This window comes from Diceros bicornis, chromosome 4 (genome assembly GCF_020826845.1).
Source record: "Diceros bicornis minor isolate mBicDic1 chromosome 4, mDicBic1.mat.cur, whole genome shotgun sequence".
NCBI lineage: Eukaryota > Metazoa > Chordata > Mammalia > Perissodactyla > Rhinocerotidae > Diceros > Diceros bicornis.
This window is the reverse complement of record NC_080743.1, coordinates 6,154,940-6,180,649: the sequence shown is the minus strand read 5'-3', so window position 1 is coordinate 6,180,649 and position 25,710 is coordinate 6,154,940. Positions and strand designations below refer to the sequence as shown.

The 25,710-nt window shown below is 41.6% G+C and overlaps 1 protein-coding gene across 1 annotated transcript in view; it reads right to left on the bottom strand.

Moving 5' to 3' along the window:
- IL12RB2 (interleukin 12 receptor subunit beta 2) overlaps nt 1–7,850 on the bottom strand; it is a 63,682-nt gene extending 55,832 nt beyond the window's left edge. The window contains exons 1-3 of the mRNA XM_058540318.1: nt 7,680–7,850; nt 5,853–5,964; nt 4,030–4,317 (exon numbers count right to left, since the gene is read on the bottom strand). Coding sequence (XP_058396301.1) covers nt 4,030–4,317; nt 5,853–5,928 — 364 coding nt within the window. The 5' untranslated portion in view covers nt 5,929–5,964; nt 7,680–7,850. The remainder of the gene's footprint in view (nt 1–4,029; nt 4,318–5,852; nt 5,965–7,679) is intronic.
- Nucleotides 7,851–25,710: the final 17,860 nt, after the last annotated feature.

The window sequence follows — 25,710 nt, the reverse complement described above, 5'->3', positions numbered from 1 at the left end:
TTCACTTCTGCTTATCATTTTTGGGGGAAGGGGGCATTTTTTCTATTCTCTGAATATTTCCTTTTTATAGCATCCTATTTTTGTTCTGTATGCAATATTTTCTCAATTCTCTAAGGATATCAAGGATAGTTTTTGTTTTTTAACATTTCTTCTCCCTGAATACATTTTATCTCTTCCACTTTCCTTATACACTTTGTTCCACGTTTGTTTTGGTTTCTGCCCTTCGTTTTAGACATTGTCCTCAGATCCCCATATTTTCACCGGACAGGAGTGTCACTAACTTACAGGCTGGAGCTCTGCACGTGAGTCCGTTGAGGGAACTTGCTGACTCTGGGTTTCACTCCAGGATGATCTGCTAGGTTCTCTTGGGAACCTCTGTTGTCAATAATTTTAGATACTTCCTCTTGGCCAGGTCACATTTCCCAGAAAAGGATTTTCTAATCTGCCTGGAGGAGGGTACAGGCCTGAAGGGAGCTGTATGTAAGTGTTCCTTTAATCCCTCTGTTTTTCAGTATGGTCCCACCAATCTCAGCTGCACTGTCTGAAACTAGGCCAGAGACCCTCAGATAAGAAGCCTCCAGTCTTAAGCCAGTGAACTGGAGTGTGACTGGCTGCACGGCAGTGGAAAGGGGATCTAAGAATCTGTTCTTGAAATAGATTCTCAATCAAATCTCTCATTTTTAGCTCCACTTTTACCCTCACTCTCAGAAGTACATGGTATTACCAATTTATGAGTCCTTCTAGGGTGGGAACTTCTGCATTAAATCAGGTTACACCTCGACTTTTGTCACTCTCAGCTGTTGGTTAAGCCAGATATCACTCATCCACCTGCTTTCCAGCACCCGAAATTTTGCTGATGCATCTACCCTCCCACTTTTTTGTCCTGTAGTGTTTGTGCCTCTAGAAAACTTTCTTTATTGCATCCTGGCTTTATTTCAGGGGGAATTAAGGTAAATACATATGTTCAAACCACCATCTTTACCCTAACCCTTCACAGGGTCTTCTGGTGACCAAAGGAGATATAAAGTTCCTGGCACTTTTACATAATGAAAAAATTAGTTCTCATTCTCACCTTTACTCCTCAGAGTTTGCAGAGACTCTTGTTTTAAAGATCATAGCTTTTACGCACATATCAAGTCATCTTTCTCAGTGTGAGGTCCCTGGACCATGAAATCAGGTGTCTACTTCAGCGTAGGACTTAGTTTTGACAGAGACTGTTGGTCCCAGGGGAAATCAGACCTAATTCTCCTCAACACAAATGCATAATAGAGATGCCAAGTAAGGGCCAGAAATCAAAGCCTCTGAAGATTAAAAGAGCTTACAATATAAATAATCATTATAAGTATCATGGTTGTTACTGTTTTTAGGAGCCCTACTTATTATGGGAAATAAAAAGTTTTAGAAACATAGCTTTCGGAAATAATCAACAGCCAAGCATATGTTGAAAACAATCCAGCCAAAATCCGTCATCTTTCACTTGTTGCCTTGATTGTCTAAGCAGATTGTAGATCAATCCTATGAGGTCACACTGGAGCACTGACTGCCGGGTTACTACACAGTTACATGAACTCTGGGCAGCAGAGCAGCACAGGCCCATGAAGGGGCCGGGAAGAAAAGGCTTAGAGGCTGTTTACCCATCCCCAGTTCTGAAGAACCTGCCAGCTATGACCGGCCCTCCCAGGATATGCAAAGGAACTATGGACCTCCACTTATCACAAAGAAGAAAAGGGGCTGCTTCCTCCCTCATTAGACAGAATTAAGCTCACTACCCTGGGTGAAACCAACATTCATGGTGTCTCTTCTTGGAATGACTAGCCATACTCAGAAAAACGTGCTGCTTCCAGTCACCCCTTCACCTCAAAGGTGCTAAACTTGCTCATAGAGCAGCCATTTGATGGTGTGGTTACCACTCAAGCACATTGCACAAGCAACACTCTGCAGCACCACCCAACTGAGCTGCACCGTGACAGACACTCTGCACCATCCCCCAGATCTTTCGCTGCTCACGCCATCACGAGTGCACCCCCACACTCTGGATAGAAGAGTGCAACAAGGGAGAGGGTCGCAGCACTCTCGTGTATCTGAGCAAAGACAGCAAATGGACTGGAATGGCCAAGGACACATGCAAGGACGCCGACTCCCAGGCTGTGGTTAGCCTCCTAAAGAAGAAGAAAGCCCCAGCGGCGTGGTGGACACCTGGAGCTGACATCGCAGGGCTGGGAATGTCTAATACAAAGGGGCAAGGCTGGTCTAGTAAGATGACGAATTACCTGGGTGAAATATTCAGGTGTTCTGAGGACAAGGGAGGTGAGCAGCAGCATGCTGTACACACAAAGAAAAGAGTAGAACCAGATGGAACAGCAACCCTAGCGCCCATCACCTCAGCGCCCCGTGTGCCTGGTCCTAGACCAAGCCCTCTGTGTACAAGGTGTCATCCAATCACCACACCATCGTATGAGGAAGGTGTTAGCATCTCCACAACACAGATGGAGAAACTGAGGCTCAGAGAATTGAAATTGTCTAATGGTACACTGCTAGTGGCAGGGTTGGGACTCAGAGCCCGTGGTCCTTTCACTACCCCACAGGCTGTCAGAGCTGAACGGGCCTGACCCGTAAGTGGTGTGCACAGGAGGCCCTGCGCTGGAAGAGGAGTACTGGACCAAGTCTATGCCTCCTTACCCCCCAGGGATTCGTTTGGTCATTTGCTAGGTGTTCTGCTCAATGCTTCTTGTGGCCCTCAGTTGCCTGGTATTAACCATATCCTTATAGGTCACAGAGAAGAGGTTTCCATCTTTCCTGAGTGTCTCATTGAGCTCTACATCACTGTCTTTCCGACAGGGACTCTGTCCTCGCATCTTGGTCAGCCAGCCTGCAGTAGCAAGTCCTCCTACCCTCCTCATGCCTCTTGCCTGCCGCTCTGAGCTTCCCTGGAACCACAGAGGCACGGAGTGCCATGGACCACTCAGGGCCCATGCATGCTCGTCAGCTTGCCAGGTTGGGCCTTCAAGGCTACAGGCTGCAGGCTGCAAGCTGCAGGAGAGTGTGCTGCTGGCCTATCCTGTGCATTGTGGCTCATGCTGCAGACGCCAACTTTGATGTCTTAGTTCTTACTCCCAGCAGCTGCCTGGAGGGACCAGCAGTGCAAGCCAGCAGTGGGGGGAGTTGATGCCCTGTGGATGAACTTTGACCAATGACAGACAGCTTAATTCTTTTCTCCTTCTCCTGTCATTGTATTTCCATACGTTCTTTCTGGGGATGTCCCTAGTGACCAAGCAACCAGCTGTCTTTTCTGTAGACGCTGTGGCCAGCTCAGTAACAAAACCACCTCATGTTTGCTTTGTTCCTTTCCTGGCTCACTCCCTCACTCTCTAGAACTGTACCACACCTCCCCCCGCCCCGCCATCCCCCATGAAGTGTTAGCACATCAGTTTTGCCTCAGGCAGTTTTCTAGAAAACCCAAGAAAAGATAGCAAGTACGATGATAGTTCTCTTTTAACCTCTGTTAAGTATGATAGCCAGTAGTCAGGCGTGGGTGTGGATGGAAGAACGATTTTTCTACGCATTGCGTTAGACAGGGGAGAAGCGCTCAGCCTTGGGCAATCAGCGGGGGCTGCAAAAGTCGAAAGAGACATCTCTTTCCTCTTTTTAGGAGGTTGTGGCTTTGAACAAATTCTCCTAAGTCAAGAAGGCATGAAGACTCAGCTGCAGAGATCCATTTTCCTGCCATTGCAGTCCAAGGACAATAGGTAAATGGTCTTAATAGCCAAAAAGAGGAGAGAAAGAGAGAAGAAGAGGAGGAGGAGGAGGAGGAGGAAGAGGACGAGGAGGAGAAGAGAAACTTACCAAATGAGACCCCAATGCTATTGGTTTCTGGACTTCTCACATTGAGGTGCTTATGTTGCTATCAAGATAAAATATATCCATGTGGTCGGAGAAGAAGGAACACTGCCTTATATTTGGATTTCTGTTTAATACATGACAAATACCCAAAGATCACCAACTTTTAGGAATTCAGAATGGAACGCTCACCACCAACTGAGATTTCTGCCCCACATATTTGAATCTCGTCACTACTGCCACAGGCCAGTTTGCAGACAAACAGAGTTGTACCCAGGGGAAGATCTGTGACTTGAGAACTGAGAGAGTCACCACGCTGAAAACGGATTCTTCTGTGGAACTGGTAGAGGATTAACGTGTTAAAACGGGAATATGGCGAGCAGACTTGTTTGGGCTTCAAAGAGCACGAGATATTGACAGCTGATCCAAGGGAAATGACATGGGAAGGCTTCACAGTCACATCTCCTCTCTTACACACATCTGCAAGAAGACACAAATGCAATACTCAGTCGGCACATGGGAAACCCATTTTAAAATGGAGAGTTGTATAATTCCCAAAAGCAGGGTAAAATTAACCCCACTGAATCATGGAAATATAAATAACCTACATTGCTCTGGCTGCACTGGCGATGCACAATGAGAGCAGGAGGCAACCACATTAAAGTCTAACTGTATTTGCATTAAAATATGCATCCTTTTCAACCTAGTAACACTATAACCAGAACTACAAATAGGAAAGTGGGGAGAAAATAGGGTTGGAAGAACATTCAGGAACACAGTTCCAGGAAAAACTCTCTCTCTTATACGCAAATTATTCATCAGACTACTAACAAGTACTTTCCAGAATAAATCACATTTGTTTCCATCCCCATTTATGATTTATAAACCTTACTTCAATACTCATGCCAAAAAAGAAAAAAAAGACAGTTTTAAAAGGCTATTCCAAATATTAAGGGGCAGACGGGAATACTTCCCGCTCTTGCTGTATTAGTGGTGTAAAGTATGTGTGATCTATAACATTATTTTATAACAAAGAGAAAATATTCAGGGGCTCTAGCGTGTCCGCAGCTGGCACCAAGGATGGAAATTAGGTCTTCCCGTGCCATATTTTGGTATTCCTTCAAGATGTAAGACCCTGGGCTGGATGAACCACTGCCCAATACAGCTAACATGAAATTACATGAATGTATTCTTCTTTTTGAAGGAGTTCCCCATACTATTTATGATATGCCGGGTACTACATTAAACTCTGATTTAAAAGAGAGGTTACTGTCACTCTCCAGAAGTTTTTGTGTCAATAAATACAACAACTATTCAGAAATTAACAGGTTTTGGTGGTACTCAGTAACTGCCAAGGAAAGAATGTCAGAATTATAGGTTCCCCCTGAATTTTTAGATGTGATGTAAAGCCTCCACTGAAAATCTTCCTTGGGTAACTGTAAGACTGCTTGGATCAACACCCACGAACGGGAACGGGTAAAGAAGTTATTTAAACAAAATACAGGAAATACTGAAAATTCATTTAAGATAAAAAGTTCTCATTTTTATTTTCATGACTAAAATTAAGTCTCTTTCCCTCTCTTATCTTATTTATATGTTTGTTTTCTGTGTTTTTAATCTTCTTTGATCCTAATGGGCCAGAAAGTCAAAAGTAAGCTCCCAATAAAAAAAGCAAAGAAAATGCCAGCCATTATTTTTTTAGCATAGCTGAATTCACCCATGAATACCCTCTGTTAAAAAGCACTGCAATATGAAACATTCTAGCTTTATTACCTAGACACATTTTTAAGAGGAAACGATATGATTAGACTCTTACATTAATCATGAGTATAGATTAAATAAAATACATATTAGTTACAGACATAGAACCAGACTTACCTACTTAAACATGACAGAAGATTGATTATAAAAGATCAACTACCAGAACATTTACCACAAATGCATATTTTATCTGTAACTGAGAATTTAAACCACAAATAATTTCACAGACTAGATAACAAACAGAAATACCTTACCTATTTTTGCCTTAACCAACAGCAACATGATGATAAAAATAAGTGCCAATAAGCACCCTCTAACTGTATATGCCATCAACAGTCAACTCTGGAATACGCCTCTGTATTTTTTCTTGTAAAAGAAGACAAATTCATTCATGTTAAATACATTCAGAAAATGCCAGAACCAACATCATTGAGAAGGGCTAAAAATGCCCCTTTACCTTTCTCCATATTACCAAGATTTTGTTTGTTATTTTTAAAAAATGAAGTACACCTTTACAACTAGTAAACTGAAAATCTTACCCACTTCTAACCCCTATGTCACTTAAGCTTCTTGGGGTCAGCAAAGGGTGGAAAAAGAGATACGGCCTTTGGAGTCCTTTGGAACTGGGTTTAAATACTTTGAGACCAGGGGAAAGGTACTGAACCTTCTGAGCCTCAGGCACACACAAAATTTTTTTTTCTTCCAAACAGGGCTGCATCTTCATAGTCAAACACAGTTATGTTAAATTCCCAGACTAATGAGAATTTCTGATTTGGTCAAGTGCTTCTGGAAGTAATAGGAGATTAAAAAATGGCTCATAACCCCCCTGGAACTTAGTAAAAGATTGATCTCTTTGGCAGTAAGAAATGAATCCCAAGGGTTTGAGGAGGTTGTTTGGGTTTTCGATAGAAGTTCAATTTTCCTTGTTTGTTTGCTTGTTTATTACTTAAGTATCTTTTTCTTGAATGGTGTGGAATACGTAAGCTGGTGATCTCCAACTGTTTCCAGATTTAAACCTAAGCAATGGCTCTACCAGTCATTAGCAAATTCTCTAAATTCTATTAGAGGTGGGCCAAAAATTCAGAAAGTAGGCTGGAAAGTTCTGTGATGTCAGGCCACTGGGAACCAGCCAATGCAAATGTTCACCTCTTATTCCCATACCTAGAAACGTGCCAGATGTATTGGAGAGCCCCAGAAACATTCACTTGTTCATTCAACAGTGATGGCTACCTTTCACGTGCCAGGCACGAGGTTAAGTGCTACAGATACGATGGTCGTGCCCCGGTGGGCTTCTAGCAAAGTGCCCACTTGCTCCTTTGACGCCTCTTCCTCCAGGCTGGTCATCACCCAGGGAAGCCCTGAATAATACTGGCATCTCTTCAACAGCCTTTACTGGTTGCTCTTCCTCCTCCTCCCGGCTTTCAGCTCTTGGAGGACCTCAGCACACTCCAAACATTATTTCTCCATTTCCACTGTCTCCTGGGGCATCTCATCTGGTCACCTGGCTCCAGACGTCGTCTGTGCTAAAGACTCTCAGATGCATATCTTCAACTCAGACATCTCTCTGAGCTCCAGTCTCCTATGTCTGTCTCCTTGGCATCACCTCTCTGACGTCTAACAGACTGCTCAGTATCAACATATTCATTCGAATTTTTGTCTCCCTTCTCCAATCTGGTTCTTCCTCCAGCCTTTTCTATCTCAGTGAATACCATTGTTATCCCTTAACTTGCTCAAAAACCTGGAAGTCATCCTTGATTCCACTGTCTTCTTCACTCCCCACAACCAAACCATCACTAAGTCCTGTCAATTTTATCTCCAAAATGTATCACAGATGAATCCCCTTCTCTCCATTTGTACCGTCCTCACCCTAGTCCAAACGACGGTCATCTCTCCCCTAGACGACTACAGTAGACCCTTAATGTGTCTCTCAATCCATCCTTGCCCCTTTCTAAGTCACTTTCACATAGCTGACCACCTTTTAAAAAACATAAATCAGATTATATTATCTGCTTAATACCGCCATTATTTAAAACGCTTCAACAGGTCCCCACTGCTGTCAGAATAAAATCCAAAGTCCTTACCACACACAGTCTCTCAGCCACGGCATGGCCTCACTCGTCCCATCTTGCCACCATCATTCGCTCTACTTTTTTGCTGTGCTCGCTGTGCTCCATTCACACTGGCCTTCAGGCTGCTCCTTGAACAAGACACACACTTTGTTGCCTGGAGGACTCTGTACTTGCCATTTCCTCTGCTAGAATCCTCTTCCCCTGATTCTTAGCAGCTGACTTATATCCTTCAGATCTCAGATCATGTGTCACTTCCTCAGAGAGCCCCTCCCTGACCACCTAGTCAAAGTGGCCCTGCCCAGCTCCTTTCTGCTCATCACCTTATTGCCTTCATGGTACAGTCTGTAACTCTCTTGTTTACTTACTTGATTACTTGCTTGTCATCTATCTTTGTGCTAGAATTTAAGCCACCATGAAAGCAAGAACATTGACTGTCTTACTCGCTGCTGTACGCCAGCACTTAGCACTGGGAAAGAGTACTCAACAAATGTTTATTGAAAGAAAGACGGGATGTGGGGGGAGGATTATGAGCTATAGAAAACTCCCTATAAACATCCCCATGGTAGGCAGAATAATGGCCCAACAAAGATGTCCATGCCTTAATCCCCAGAACCTGTGAATATATTATGTTGCATGACAAAGGGACTTTGGAGATGTGATTAAAATTAAGGACCTTGAGATGGGGAGATTATCCTGGATTATTCAAATGGGCCCAACCTAATTACGTGTGTCCTTAAAAGTGCATGAGGGAGGCAGAAGAGTCAGTCAATGAGCTGTGATGTGAGAAGGACTAGACCTGCTGTTCCTGGCTTTGAAGATGGAGGAAGGGGGCCATGAGCCAAGAAATGTGGTTGCTTCCAAAATCTGGAAATGGATCTCAGTTTACAGATAATATAAAATGGATTTCTTGCGAGTCTTGGTTAAAAAATTTGAGAAATGCTGATCTAAATAGAATCTGACAGTTACCATCTTTCTAAACCATAAAGTCCAAAGCCATGGCATACAGTGGCCTCTGTGAGCTAATTCCTGTCTTCATCATCAGCCAATCTACCACCACTCTCTGCTGACACTCTACTGTCTAGTAACATTGAGCTGTTTATAGTTCCCTTGCACATCTCATGTCAGTTCACGCTTCTATGTCTTTGTTCAGGCTATTCTCTTACCTTTCCACTGTTCTTAGACCAGCCAAGTCTTACTCATCACCCCAACTCAGCTCAGACACCTTTGATTCAGTCATTCATTCAACAAATATGTATTAAGCAGTTACTATGTGCCAGGGGCTTGGAACAAAAAAGAGAACAAGGCAGACTGGGTTTCAGCTCTCAGGGAACCAATATTCTGGAGTAGGGAGACAGAAAACAAAGAAATAACAAACAAATTCAGATAATGATAAAAGAAGAAATTGACAGAGGCTAAGGGGAGACAGAGCCTGGGGAAGAGAGAAGCCGGTCAATGAAGGTGTTTCTAGAAGGGGAAGCTTGAGCTGAGATGGGTGCAGGCCAAGCGAAGCCTCAGGAAGAACTCTCCTGACAGAGAGAATGGTTAGTGCAAAGCCTGGAGGCAGAGGAACCAGCTTGCTGCTGGTGAGGCACAGAAATAAGGCCAGCGAGGCAGGGGAAGGGGACGGTGGGGAGAACGGTATAGGATGAAATTGGAGAAGAGGGCAGGCGCCAGACCTGCCACAGGCTTGTTTGCCATGGAAGGGAGCCTGGATTTTATTTCCAAAGCTATGGGAAACAAGTGGTGTTTAATTAGAGATTTTATTTATTTAACTGGGTTTTAATTGAGGTGTTACAAGATATGAATTACATTAAACACACACACGCAAAAAAAAAAAATAAACAAAAAACTAATCTTGGCCCCATGTATTGAGCGAGAGTAGAAACAAGCAGACCAGTTAGGAAGCAATTACAGAGACCCAGGTAAGAAATGATGGTGATGTGGACCACAGCTAGAGTAGTAGAGGCAGAGAGAAGTAGTCAGATCTTAGGAAGCTTTACCTATGTCTTCAGGTCAGATTGAAGCCTCCTACTACAGTCATGCACCACATAACGACATTTCAGTCAACAGTGGACGGTCAACAATATGACGGTGGTCGCATAAGATTAGTACCAGATAGCCTAAGTGTGTAGTAGGCTGTACCACCCAGGGTTGTGTAAGCACATTCTATGATGTCCACAAACGACAAAACTGCCTAACGATGCATTTCTCAAAACATATCCTCATCGTTAAGCAACGGGTGACTGTAGTATCTTCATGGCATCCTGGCGTCCTCCTTTCTAAGCACCTGCCATATTAAATAGAACCATTTTATTTAGGTATCTGCCTGTCTCTTCCATTAGCTTGCAAGCTCCTCATGGGCAGAGGCCACAATCTGTGGCATACAGTAGGCATGTGCCGAACTGAGTGAAACTTAAATTGTTTTTCTGTGTTTACTTCACTTCTGGTTTAATGTCATTACATTAAAACTACATTAAATCTTATTTTGCTACATTGTGGTCAACATTATTAATAAGTTTTTTTTATTGTAGCTACTTTAGTTGCTTCATTAAAATTTGGAAGATTCTGGCATAAAGGAAATTATGGATTGAACTAGAAGATAACTAAATGAACAGATATATACGGATTAAATAGGTTTTTGCTTCCTGACTGCAAAGGATATCTACAGGGTATCTTTCAATTGCAATTTATGCATTGTAATTTATGCAGCTATAACATTCTCCAAATAGTCAAATATTCAATAGTTAAATATTAAATTGGTTATTATAAGAATTTTTAAAATGTATATATATGAAAAGTATATGAAATATGCATATATATGATATATACACACACCTATATATAAAATAGGCAAAACAGAGGATAAATTCAAGTTTATATAGTACATTGATCTAAACACAGACTTGCTCATTTTCTCTGAATACCAAGTAAAACAGCCTCTCCGTTTATAAGAAACTCAAAACCCCAAAGACCTTCAAGTAAATGAGGTATTTTCCAATAAAATGAAACCTCCTGTCAACTGTAAACATCCTTCATACAGCCTGCCTGGGGGGTCAACACTAAAACTACAACTCTCTCTTGAATCAGAAAAAGAAAGCGTGCTGTGTCATTGACTCATCACTCAAGTTGTGACAGTTTCCAGACAGTGAAAACAATGTCTCAATGAAGGGGGCGGGGACCAGCCAGAAATACAGCAACTGGCAGAAGGGCAGAGGTAACAATCACCCCTCAGTGAGTCTCTTTCCCGCTGCTCCAGGAAGAAGCACAAAACATGCAGCCACTTCAAAACCATATTCCACTAAGCCAGGAAAACCCTTACCACAGGTGATAACTTCACGTAGGCACGGACACTTTCTACTTCCACGTTACTGCTCTTCTGAAGCGCCACGTTAAGTTCGAGGGGCGGCGAGGCATTGTGGAAAAGAAAAAGGCTAGTGAATCTCAGTTCCCCTGTGTGCTGTTAACTGTACAAGTGCCCCTTCCTCATTCAGGCAGCGAGTAACACCTACCCAGTAATACATATCCAGACACAGCTACTGGGAATATTTTTTTGTTATTATAATTTTATCTATTTATTTATTTTTCCCCCCAAAGCCCCAGTAGATAGTTGCATGTCAGAGTTGCACATTCTTCTAGTTGCTGTATGTGGGATGCGGCCTCAGCATGGCCAGAGAAGCGGTGCGTCGGTGCACGCCCGGGATCCGAACCCCAGCCGCCAGCAGTGGAGCGCGTGCACTTAACCACTAAGCCACGGTGCCCGCTCAACTACTGGGAATATTAAGGTGATAGTGTCACGGACCCATGAAAACACCTGGCACAAAGTAGGCCCTCCACTGAGACTGGCTCCCATCTTCCCTTCTGGGTCCTGCTTTTGCATTTCTTTTCTAAATCACTTATGACTTTCAACGTACTGAAATTGAATGTTTTTTTGACTCGGTAAAAAATCATTTTAGGCAATTTTTACTCTTAATCCTGGCTGTCAAAGAATTTAATAAGTCAGAGGAGGAAGAAACCTCACAGGTTAGCTAGTGACTACCACGTGCCTGCAGCTCCCTTTCCCTCCCAACAGCTGCCATTTAAGTCTGGGCCACTGCAGAACAACCAAGGGATCATTCTGAATGCGCATCAAGGCCGGCCGTCTTACAAATGCCATGCCCTTAGTTACCCAGTTGACTCAATGAGGCACAGGCCAAAATCCTTCCCTTCTGCGGGCAAAGCCACTTACAGACATGCCTTACCGGTGGCAGATCAGTATAAAGACAACACCTGGGAGGTTATCTAGTCTACCTTTCCCATTTTACGGATAGATAAACTGAGGCCTAGAGAAAAGAGGAGACTTGCCAAAGATCACATGAAATAGCAGAATCCAGATCAGAACATAGGTCTCCCGATTTCTAATCCAGCATACTTCTAGCATATGAGACTGCTGCTGATCAGGAGCAACAACAGCAACACAATACTAAAAATAATGCTAATGTTAACACTACCGTTAATACTGATACTACAGTTCGTTGATCTCTCACTATGTTCCAGGCACCACGCACATTACATACAATCTTTCTGATAGCCACCTAGTAAAGCACTTATTATGCCCAATGTTTTAATTTTCAGAAGATTGATTCCTTATTTCTGATACCTACCTCCCTCAAAGAAGGATGAAACAACAAAACCCAGTGCATATACAGTTTGTAACCATCTCTAATGATCTATTCCACTATGAGGATGGAAAAGGAAAATCCAACCCACCAAGTGGCTAACTTGCAACTTAGTCATTGGAGCCAACCTTCTCTTCTCCATGACTTTTCATGAACTCTGTCATGAAAAAGAACAGCGTCCTAAATGAAGCATTCTCTCCTTTGTCCTTCTGCATCTACCACTTGGTGAAAAACCTAACAAGCCACAACATGGACAAATGCTGGCCTGCCAGGTGCCGATCATCAAATCAGCCCCTTCATAATGTCATGTTTGATGGCTTCAAGGGAAAGGAAAGTAACACCACGTCAACCTCTCTGCTTTTTCTTCTTTCTACCCATTAGTCCCCAAACCCTTATATGAGCCAAACTGGACACACACCTGTTCTCCCTTCTTAGGCAGCTGCTGAAGCTCTCTTGAATTCTCTCTCATCTCACTGGTAAGCATTTGCAATTCTAATTTTACCCATGTGCAGGAACTTTCTTCTCTTGCTCAAATTCAGGAGACTTCTGAAGTTTTGGTCCTTTTATTTTTTTTAATTTCAGTCAGAGTGTTTTCTCCTTTCCCTCTTTATGACTTCTTTATTATATTCCTTAACAAAGATCTCCTTACACTTTTCTCTCTTCTTTTCTGGAATACTCTTTCTGTAAATTTTATTTGTCTTTATTTCCATTTCAAATATATCACACTGGACATAATAATAGATGGGATCCTGAAATGTTGTGTGTAAACAAATTACAGCTAAAATGCATTAGGAAATCTTATCCAGCCCCAACCCCTGAATCATTTGTACTGTGAACTGTCTTATAAATTGAACAAGCATTCCCACAATAGAATAATAAAAAATAACGAAAGAAAGAAGAAACAAGACATAGACAGAGTCTTGAAGAAACAAGGTACTTTCAAATCAATGTTTGCAGATAATAATCGATGTTATTTGCTATGGTGCCTCTTCTTCCTTTGATTAGCTCCACAAGCCTACAATTTTCACGGCACTTGTTCGATTAAGTTTTAAACAATCCAACCTTCTCTATTTTCACTGCATCCTTCTAGAACTATAAATAAAATGAGGCATCTTCTATTGGGAAGGATGCTGTACTGGAGAGAGCATGGTGTTTGGGGCCAGAGGACCTGGGTACCATCCTGTTCTCCCACTTCTACCTGTGTGACCATCACAAGTAACTTCATATTTCAAAGCCTCTTTTCCTTGTTTGAAAAATGACAGTCAACATTTATTGAGAAAATTAAATTTCTTTCACTAACTTTTCTTCCTTAGTTTATTGGAAAGGTCTATCCTTGGACATCCTCAATCTTGAGGTCTCTATTTGTGCACAAGGGCATGGGGGTGGGGGGTTTTCCCTGGGATCTGGGGTATTGTGAAATCCTGGCAAGTTTTCCTTCCCCTGGTATCATCAACCCCTGAGTCTTCTCATAAAGTGCTATCTAAAAATATTAAAGCACATTACAATTACTTTGGTTTTTGAGTTTTCTAGAAATTTCACAGTTATCTGAATATAATTGGAGGCACCCTGGGAAAGAGTGTGACCACCATCCCAAGATGTTTCTCAAGGTTTCTTATATAAACAAAGAATTCAACTAAAGTCTCTACACAAACAACCCCATGTCTCAACATCTTTGCCTGATGTTTCACTTAATGTTTTCCTCTTTCTCTGCATATCATTGCAAAGAGACGTAAATTAAGATTCTAATCCTAACAACCTTTTATAGGCATTTACTTAGCAATTTATCACAATGCAGAGCATATCATTGAGTTGTTAATATTTGGTCTTCTACTATATAACATAACTATTGGTATCTTTATTCTACGGGTGGGGAAATCTGCAAGTTGACTAAGATAACACAGAAAAACTAGAAGTAAATTCAGAATTAGATAAATTAGGACTACCTTCCACGTTTGAGTTTCCTTATCTATAAAGCACCCACTTCACAGGATTATGGGGGGTTTAAATGAGAAGCTCTTAGCACAGTGGCTGGCATACAGCAAGAGCTCAATAAATACTGTCATTTGCTATCATTATTCTTATAAGAAAAAGGATAATATCACGTACTTTTCAAGGACATTATCAGAATTATGTTAGCCTGGCTTTTTGACTTCTCTCTTTGCCCATTCTTCTGGCTCACCACTGAAAGATTAATCTGATTAAAACTAGATCCCATACCTCCTTTATAATAGGTGACTTTATGCCACCTGTCATTTATGACATACTCAGTGTTCTCATAATTACTGTTTTCCCAAACAGTTTTAACTTCCTGAGGACAGGAACTGGGTCTTAGATTTCTTTATATGCACTACACTGACCAGCACGATGTGCTGAACATAATGGATGTTCAATATATATTTGTGCTTTCAAAAACCATTGTTACCATTAACAACAAGCACCCAAAGGAAATTGGACGAGGCTTCTTTGGGATCTGGCTTTCTTTTCAGGTTAGCCTGCACAAACTTACATGTAAGAGTTGAGAGCAGTGCTGTGAGTATAATTACAAAGATGACAAATAACTGGCCAGAGAACAAAGCAAGTGCAGTAATACAAAAATAAGTCCACCATCGAGAAATGATGCACAACATATACTGTACTCAGAGGATTCTCCTCCTATAAAAATCTTACACATGCTTTAGAATGTTTTGCACACTAGAACTCATTCTAATATAGGGAAGATTCAGGGCTTGCCAAAATTTTGAAATTTACCATCCTATGTAACCATCATGACATTCAAGAAACATGACACACGACAAAAGAATGTTGCAAACTCTTCTAGAGCCTTTCTGCCTAACAAAGTGATAGTAATGAATTGAGGATTTCACTCGAAAATGGGGGAGGAGAGTGTCAGCTCTTAGCCACCAAGGTCCTTTCAGTTATACGTGGGACAGAGAAATAGGGCGCTGTACCATTCCTTGCTAATGGGAGATGAGAATCTAATGTTTGCTTGCCCAAGTGAAGGTGGATATAATGCTACCAGCCAGAGGTGCAAAGGCAAGGAGAACAGAGTCTGGAGTCAGAAACCTGTAACTCACTATCTCTCTGAAAGTGAGACAGTTTCCACATCTGTAAAATGGGAATACGAACAACCACTTCCCGGGGTTTTTAAAGAATTGAATAGGATAACAACGTATACCCAAGAGAAAAGTAGGTGCTCAACAAAGCTTTTTATCCAGACAGGATATACACTAGGGGATTGTAACAATCATCCAGAGTTAAAAACAAGGATACGGACGAATTTTGCCCTGTTCTTTAGACACATCGGGAAAAAGGCTTTCTGTATGCTTTTGGGTTACTATTTGTAAGACCTGGATCTAATCATACAGATACTTAGTCTCTTAACAATGCTTATATTTAGTGCCCCTCACCCAGGTGAGACGGGCCTCCCTAAAGAGACATTTCACAGACGAGAAAACTGAGGCTGAGTCGGCTCACCACTCCAGAGCATTCTGCCAGTAACTGGCCAGGCAGGGACCCCGGCTCTGTCTACAGAGGGCACAGGAAAGTGCTGCCGAGGAAGGGACAGTTCACCCTGCTGCAAGACGAAGCAAGACTCCTCAATATCTTACTCGCCCAAGGTCCTGCCGGCGGGCCTGGGCCCAGGCTGGACCCTGAGGGGGGGCCCTCTGTCCTTCCAGACGCCATCTGTCCTCCCTTCTCGCGCCCCCACCATGCTGCGTCCCGCCCCGGGGGCGCCCCTCGCCTCCATCGGGCCAAACCCCAACCCAGCACGTCGAGTGAACATCGGCGCCCCAAGCGTGCGGCCCTCCGTGAGGAGTGGCCGCCCCCCAAGCCCCCCCCGGGAGCAGCGAGGCACGGGAGCCGGGCACGTAGACCCCTGGCTCGGCCCGTGTCCCGGGGTCCCCGGCGCCCCCCCCCTCCGCCCCTCGTCCCCCGCGTCCGGGCACTCACCGAGCTCCGGGCGTCGGGGCCAGCGCGCGCCCTCAGCCCGGGACCCGAGGTCCCCCCGCCCCCCGCGTCCCCGGGCACTCACCGAGCTCCGGGCGTCGGGGCCAGCGCGCGCCCTCAGCCCGGGACCCGGGGTCCCCCCGCCCCCCGCGTCCCCGGGCACTCACCGAGCTCCGGGCGTCGGGGCCAGCGCGCGCCCTCAGCCCGGGACCCGGGGTCCCCCCGCCCCCCGCGTCCCCGGGCACTCACCGAGCTCCGGGCGTCGGGGCCAGCGCGCGCCCTCAGCCCGGGACCCGGGGTCCCCCCGCCCCCCGCGTCCCCGGGCACTCACCGAGCTCCGGGCGTCGGGGCCAGCGCGCGCCCTCAGCCCGGGACCCGGGGTCCCCCCGCCCCCCGCGTCCCCGGGCACTCACCGAGCTCCGGGCTCGGCGCCAGCGCGCGCCCTCAGCCCGGGACCCGGGGTCCCCCCCGCGCCCCGCGCCCCCGGGCACTCACCAGGCTCCGGGCGTCGGGGCCAGCGTGCGCCCTCAGCCCGGGACCCGGGGTCCCCGCCGCCCCACGTCCCCCGAGTCCCAGCGCACTCACCGCGCTCCTGGCGCGCTGCGCGCCGGTGCCCCCGGCGGGCTGTGCCCGCGTAGCCCTGAGGAGGTGGTTACCGCGCCCCACCTCCACTTCCCCCGAGAGAACACGCGGAGCGGATCGCCTGTCTCCGGAGACCGACTGAGTTGTGTGGTGAGTGTGATAAGCACGGCAAATCCTGCTGTTGTCTTTCACAGACACAGAGCAGTGGCATTTGGTTGACACTCATTAGGGAACTTTCCCCAGAGGTTCTTCCTCTGGGCTCTGGACTGCCCGGCCCTCCCCGCACCCGGTGCCCTGTTCCCCGCAGGGGGCTGCGTGCACGACCCCGTGTGGCAAGAAAGTACTAGGACTCTCGTTTGTGTTTGCTATCTGCAAAATGAGAAAGAAATGAGCATTTAATAGGTGGCATGACACCGACCCTAAACGGTCACGTGTTCTGTATGTTCTAACTGGGGTTCTGAGGGAAGAGGGCAAAGCGCACCAAATGCGGAGGGGGTGACAGCTGTGCCCTTCCTTATGACAATAGTTCATTGAATCTAGGAATTCATCAACTCTAAGACATATCATTTTTTATATACCAGTAAGAAAAAGAACTGTTTCGTAAACGATGATGCAATGCTTTCTTATCACTGAGAATATGTTTGATTAAAATTTTATTTATTGAAATATCCCTTTTAGATTTATTTAGGCATATATATTTATTATCTACCATTCTTGTTCATTCAAATAAGAAAAAGCAAAATATAAGCAAAATAACTTGGTTAAAATATTCTTTAGACACGTTCACATTCAGAGTCCAACACTCCCAATCACTTTTTTGTTTCACTCGATGTCATCCTCAGTGACATGAAGGCAACATTTCTTTAAAGAGTGCCCCACTGTCCTCTCTGGGATGTTCTTCCAGTCCGCTGAAACCAAGCCAGGTTTGCTGAGCATACGTGGAGCCAATGACCTCACTGTACGGTTTGGGCAGTAGGCATGAGACATCTCCCAATTTTAGAGATGTTAAATATGAAAAATGTACTTTGACAACATACAGTAGACTGCTTTTATGAGACTGGACATATTGTAGTTCACACACTTCAGCAATTTATCCAAGAGAATAATTTGATAAAAATAAATCTTTTAAATTGTAGAGTCTTAACATTACTGTGTAGTGAGATGGTGAATGATTGTGAAAATCATTTGCAACAAAGTTAAAAGAGTTATCTTAGTTAAAAGTGAGTTATATTTTACTTTATCTTTTTTACAGAAAAACACAAATATTCTAAATTTACTGAGCGTTTGGTAATGATATATGTCTCTCAGTGGTATGTTGCCTAATAGTTTCAAAAAAATCACAGGCTTCTCTGTCCCTTCAACATAAAGATAACATTTTAACACTGAATAAGAAAGTGCTATGAAGAGCACATTTGAAAACAAGTATTTCAAAATGTTACCATTATTGTGTGGGGTTTTTTTTTCCCACTAAAAATTATGTAAGTCTTTCACCTACCAAAAAAATGCTTAAAAATCTTGGAACCAATTTTCTATCTGGTTTCAATCTTTCAGTTGAGTAGTTCAGTGAGTTTTGAACCCATTTGTTAAAAAATATGAAAATGTGGCTGCTTCTGATTAGTTTGAAAGGACGACTGATCAATATCAGGGATAATAAAATTATGGTAACTAGCTGTTAATAATAAACTTGTATAATTCATAGATTAGCTTATTTTTCAACAATTTTTAGTGATAAGAAAGGCTTTTATTTTGTTAACAAATTATTCCAAAAATGTATTTTACTCTTTTTCTCATTTTAAAATTTTATTTATATTGTTGTGTACATTTTACAATATATATTGTAAATAAATATTTGCAATATATATTTATGTATATATAAAATTTATATGTAAATGAAAAAAGCAACTGAACATATATTGGAGGTGTATTCTCAAATCCCTTTTTTCTGAAGGAGTACACAATCTTAAAAGTTTCAAGACCACTGGTCTGTTAACTTCTAATTGCATCATCTTACAAAATTGCTAAGTCAGACACAAGATGGTATTCCACACGCATCCAAGCCATTTTCTTTAGGGAAGCAGATGAGAGGTTTTGGAGAAAGAATCTGATTATTAAGCAAGAACAATGAATTATGAGACTACAATAAGATGCAGGCAACAATGATAGCCTTCTTTCTTCTCTTCTTTTCCCTAGATGCAAATACATCAGAAGATGACCAATCTTACATAAATATTATTAGAGAAATTATCATCTTCTAAGTCCATCGATGTATCATTCAGTTTAGGGTTAAACACTGAGGGAGGGTTTGTGCTAATAGTTACTGGTAACAGTGGTTCTCTCATCCTTCCTGCATCTTCCCTGTGTTATAAGCTCCATGAGTGCAAAGACTGCACCTGTCTTGTTTGCTCCCTTATCTCCGGCACCTGGCACGGTGAGGGGCACAGGTGCTCAACAAATATTTGTTGAGTTGAATTGACTTGTTCTGGAGAGATCTCCCTCTTTGGTGAACCAAAGTTATAGGTGGTGTTGAATCTTGAAAACTTTCAGCAAAGGTGAAATAAAAAAAGTAGTTGGAAAATTATATATAGTTTTTCTCAGCAAGTCAGTGACCCTTCTGTATGGACTCTATCAGTAGAGGCCTTTCTATTTTCTTTCTTCCTTTCTCTTTCTTCTCCTCCTCCTTCTCCTTTTAATATCTGGGGAGTTTCCCTAGTAGATGCATGGCTGTTGCCAGTGGTTGCCTGTCTAGTTACAGAAAAAAAAAAGTCTTGCTTCTGTGTTTTCTGAGAGCAAGCCCTAAATAATGGAGAATGCCTGATGAGGCAAGAACCTTACAACCCAAAACATCAACCTCTGATTGTTAGGATGCTTATTTTGAAGTCTCTGGGTGTGAGGTGGCCTCTGCGTAGCTCTAGATGAATCAAAAGCTCAGTTAGGTGAATAACCGCAGTGACAGTGACAAAGACTTTTCTAGGAAATACTAGTTCAGTTTCCATTTCTGGTACTTTTCCATTCCTTTAAATGTCTATTTTTGTTCACTGTTGATACCAAAAGTCCTGAAAATACCTACTCACACTGTGCTGTGAACCACCAGCTGTCGTTTGTCAGAATAAATATGAAGAGGTGGGTGCCAACGCTGTGATTTAGTGCCTCAGACAAATGCTGGCACCAGATAAGCTTCGTAAGAAGGTTTTGACATACATTTTAACCTTTTACTTTAATAAAGAGATCAGAATGTAAGATTAATTATTCATCCTTGCTGCTTCACTTTGCAGAAGTTTCATTTCTAAAAGTGTTCACTTAATTATTCATTCTACTCATCTGTCCAAAGTGTTACACTTATAGGACACCAACATAGCTCCTAAATATACTTGTAGTGTCATATGTCAAAAGGCTTATGTACAAAACTATAGTGCAAGATTCTTAGATTATCAGTAATGCGCAAAGATTCTTAAAGTGCAGAGTTGTAACTTTTCCACAGCTGACTTTCGGCAAGCATCGATGTTGTTTATAGATAAACAGACCACATGGAAAATGCCATGTCTTGGATAGGAGGAATGCACTTTCAAGAGGTTTTTGGGTTGCCAGAGGCCTTTTTAAATGAAAATAAAGGTTAAAGAGTAAAATGAGACATGGGCGAATTTAAAACACTGTCAGCAAATCCCACACAATGTAAACGGAGTTCACATTCTGGCTCTGCTGTTCTCAACAGCTGAATCTAAGAGACACATGAGTTACAGATTCACAGATTCCATAGTATAAGGGCTTGTAGCTTGGTCATCAGAGGCAGAATTTTGATGGCTCAAGAGAAAGTGTTTTTATAAGTGGATTCTTATAAAGAAGAGAGTGACTCACATAATAGACAAATTTCTTACAAACATTCCTACACAAAATCACACATATGTTCCTTATTTGTTTATTTATTTATTTTGTTGTAGAGTTCCTCAATGAGCCTAATGAAGAGCACTCTGGAACATGGATACTTGGTGAGCATTAACATTCTTTTCTATATTTCAGTCCTTTAGGCTCCAAATATCCCTTTGCTGCATGATTCCCATACATAGAAAATACTCTCTGATTTCCCGAGTGGGACACCCCAAATCCTGTCCCGTCACTGCACCCAGCTCAGAGCCAAGCTCTCTGGGTGTTCAGCAGTGGCAGCTCCCTAGTGGGGTATGACTCCTCTGGTCCACTGTCTATAATCCCCAAATGCACATTACCTGCGCCTCCCTCCCCCCGCCCCCACGATGTAAAGTGGTGAAATGGGAACAATGAATGCTCCCCTTTGGAAAGGAGAAGAAAGTGAGGCACCAGCAGTCACTGGTCGGAAGCACTGCTGTCTGCTGGGTGATGTCTTAGAGCTTTTGATTTTGACCTATAGGACCTCTGCTAAAACTGGGACAGGAAGAATCTCAATTAAGTATCCTTTTCTACAAGTCAAACACAACAGAGTAATATCAAATTTTAATAATTTGTCTTCTCCTCTCCAATCTCTCCCCAGAAAGTAATAATTTTTTGGGAATCTTTCCACATTTTTCTTCTTGCCTTTATAGATATATAATAACATGATAGGCTTTTTTTCTACATTTAAACAAAAATGGAGCCATCTGTCTATGCATCCATCTATCTATCTTTCGTGTTTCTTTACCACACGGTATAAACTTCATTCCATAACATACATAATGGATCTAACTCATCCTCTAAACAACTACAAGTATTCCATCCTATGTATGTACTAAGATTTAGTCAATCATCGTCTTATTTACAGGTCTTCAGGTTTTTTCCAATTTTCGTGCAAAGTACAAAATACTAACCAAAATAAAAATATTCTTACCCATATACATTGTACAAATAGATGATGCTTTTGTTTGTGTGTAGTAAAATCTTCCATGTGGCTTGTTGAATCAAAGGGTATGAGCTTTTTCACTTTAATGGATTATGCCAGATTATTATCCAAACTAGTAATTCATGCTCCTACCGGCATACCACATTATCACCAACAGTGAATGCTCTCCATCTGCTGTAATTTTTATCAATCTAACAGGTGAAATATGATATCTCATTGATTTAGACTTCATAGCCTTGACTACGAACATCTTTTCATGTCTGATAGTTTTTACAAATATGTGTTATTAATTTATCCCAGTCTACTTTTAAATGGTGTATTATGCAGGAGCTTCACAACACTGTACTTCTGTCTTCATATCTTCTACGCTATTCCGTTGTACATTTTACTTTCATATATATCGTAAGCCCCACAATATGTTGTTACCACTTTTAACTGTTTATCTTTTAAAGAAATTTAAAAATAGAAAACAGAAATTTTCTATATCTTCCCACATATTTACAGTTGCCAGCGCCCTCATTCCTTTGTATCGATCAACATTTCCCCCAGATATCATTTCACTTCCACCTAAAGAAACTCCTTTAACATTTCCTATACTATACTATAGCAGGTGTGCTAGCGACACATTTTCTCAGCTTTTGTTTGTCTAAAAATGTCTCTTATTTCACCTTCGTTTTTGAAGAATTTTTTTATTGTATATAACATGATGGGTTTTCTTCTCCCTGGCACATTAAAGACATTATTCCATGTCTTCTGCTCTGCATTGATTCTGATGAGAAGTCAGCGAGACTCTTAACTTGTTCTCTTGTGTGTTATGTCTTCTTTTCTCTCAGTGCCTTCAAGATCTTCTCCTCAGCACGGATTTTCAGTACTGTATTATGATGTGCCTTGGTGGGGTTTCCCTGGTATTTATTCTGCTTAGTGTTTGTTGAGCTTGTTAACTCTGTGGTTTTTTAGTTTTTGCCAAATTCGGAAAATTTTTCAGACATTATTTCTTCAAATGTTTCTTCTGCCCCCACTTCTAGATTCCAGTTACACAGTGCTTTATGTTGTGCCACAGGTCGCTGAGGCACTGTTCTTTTTTTTTTCAGCTTTTTTTTCTCTCTTTGCTTCAGTTTGGATAGTTTCTATTGCTATGTCTTCAAATCTATTGCTCTTTCTTCTGCAGTATCAAATCTATTAAATGCACCCAATTAGTTTTATATGTTAAAATATTTATCAGCTTTAGAAGTTCCATTTGGTTATTTTTTATAGTTTCCGTTCCTCTTATCATCAGTTTTTCCTTTAAATCCTTGAGTAAATATATCATAGTTGCAGTAAAGTCCTTGCCTGCTATTTCTATCATCTCTGCTATTTCTAGGTTTATTTTTACTGCATGATTTTTCTCCTACTCATGAGTCACATTAATTGTGCTTCTTTGCCCATCTAGTAATTTTTTTTCTGAATCCTAGAGATTGTAAATGTTATGTGATCTACAAAGGCTAAAGTATTTGCTATTTGGTCCTTTACAGAAAAAGTTTGCTGACCTTGCCCTAAATGTGTAGAATTGTGTTGAGTATAATTGTCAGGACATGGAGTACAGAGCATGCAAGTTTTTTGAAGTCCTACCCCTGCCTTTTTTTTTTCACGATTAATACATCAGTACATTTTTTTTTTATTGGGCAAGAGTCAAGAATACAGAAGAGAGGAGAAAAAAATATGAACAATCCCCTTTGTTCCACACCCCAATCACAAACTCAACAATTGTCAATCTTTGGCGTAGGGAGATTTTGGTCCTCTCATATTCTCTAACAGTCCTTCCACAGCATGCTTTGATAGTGACACTTTCTATTTTTTCAATTTATGCAAACTTTCCAAGCAAACACAACTCAAAAGCTGGGTCTACTGTTAACAATTTCTAATCTCTACATCCACTTTCTATTAATTGTATTCACAAACATACACCTTTATTTGTGTGGTGTATTTGGGACTGCAGTATATGTATTGTTTCTTTATTAGCATTATTCATCTCGGAGTTCTTTCCATGTCAAGGGGTATAAGTCTACCTCATACTTTTCTTAAACAACTTCCTCACATCTAAAGTATAAACAGACCACAATTCATGAACTATTTAGACTTTAATGGACATTTTTATTTGTAATTTTCCATTATTATATATGATATGGCAAGAAATATCCTTTATATAGTTTATATACTTATTGCTGAACTTGTGTGGCTATTTTATGGGATAAATTTTTGGAAGCAGAATTTCAGCATCAGGGAAAGTGCATGGTTACAATTTTTTTTATTGAGATATAATTGCCATATAACATTATATTAGTTTCAGATGTACAACATAATGATTTGATATATGTATATATTGCAAAATGGTCACCACAATAAGTCTAGTTAATATCCATCACACCACATTGTTACAAATTCTTTTTTCTTGTGATGAGAACTTCTTCGATTTCCTATCTCAGCAACTTTTAAATTTACAACACAGTATTAACTATAGTCACCAGACTGTACATTACATCCCCAGGACTTTTTTATAACTGGAATTTTGTACCTTTTGACCACCGTCACCAGTTTTGCCACCCCCAACCCTCTGCCTCTGGTCAACCACCAATCTGTTCTCTATATTTATGAGTTTGGTGTGTGTTTGTTTGTTTTTTAGATTCCACATATAAATGAGATCATATGGTATTTGTCTTTCTCTATCTGACATTAAACTTAGCACAATGCTCTCAAGATCTATCTTGAGGTAGACCTTGTTGTTGCAAATGGCAGGATTTCCTTTTTTGTGGCTGAATAATATTTCATTGTATATATATATAACACATTTTCTTTATCCATTCATCCATCGATGGACATTTAGGTTGTTTCCATATCTTGGCTATTGTAAATAATGCTGCAATAAGCATGGGGTACAGATATCTTTTCAAGTTGGTGTTTTTGTTTCCTTTGGATAAATACCCAGAAGTAGAATTGCTGGATCATATGGTAGTTATATTTTTAATTTCTTGAGGAACCTCCATACTGTTTCCCATAGTGGCTGCACCAATTTACAGTCCCACCAACAGTGCACAAAAGTTCCCTTTTCTCCATGTCCTCACTAACACTTGTTATTTCTTATCTTTTTGTTACTAGCCATTCTAACAAGTGTTAAGTGATATCTCATTGTGGTTTTGATTTGCATTTCCCTGATGATTCATGATGTTGAGCACCTTTTCATGCACTTGTCCATTTGGATGCTTTTTGAAAAATGTTTATTCAGATCCTCTGCCTGTTTTTTAATCAGATTGTTTGCTGATTGTCTTGCTATTGAGTTGTATGAGTCGTTTTTATATTTTAGATATTAACCCCTTATCAGATATATGACTTGCAAATATTTTCTCCCATTCAGTAGGTTGCCTTTTCATGTTGTTGATGGTTTCCTTTGCTGTGCAGAAGCTTTTTAGTTTGATGTAGTTCCGCTTGTTTATTTTTGCTTTTGTTGCCTTTGCTTTTGGTGTCAAATCCAAAAAAATCATTGCTAAGACCGAGGTCAAGGAATGGCCACCTGTGTTTTCTTCTAACAGTTTTATAGTTTCAAGTCTTATGTTCAAGTCTTTAATCCATTTTGAGTTTATTATGTAAGATAGATTCATTCTTTTGCATGTGGCTGTCCAGTTTTCCCAACACCATTTATTGAAGAGACTATTCTTTCCCCATTGTATATTCTTGGCTCCTTTGTTGTAAATTAACTGACCAGAGATACGTGGGTTTATTTCTGGGCTTTCTATTCTGTTCCATTGATCTATGTGTCTGTTTTTATGCCAATATCATACTGTTTGATTACTATAGCTTTATAATAGTTTGAAATCAGGAAGCATGATGTCTCCAATTTATTCTTTTTTTCTCAAGATTGCTTTGGCTACTCAAGGGCTTTTGTGGTTCCATACAAATTTTTAGGATTTTTTGCTCGGTTTCTGTGATGGGAATTTTAGTGGGGATTGCATTGAATCTGTAGTTTGATTCAGGTAGTATGGAC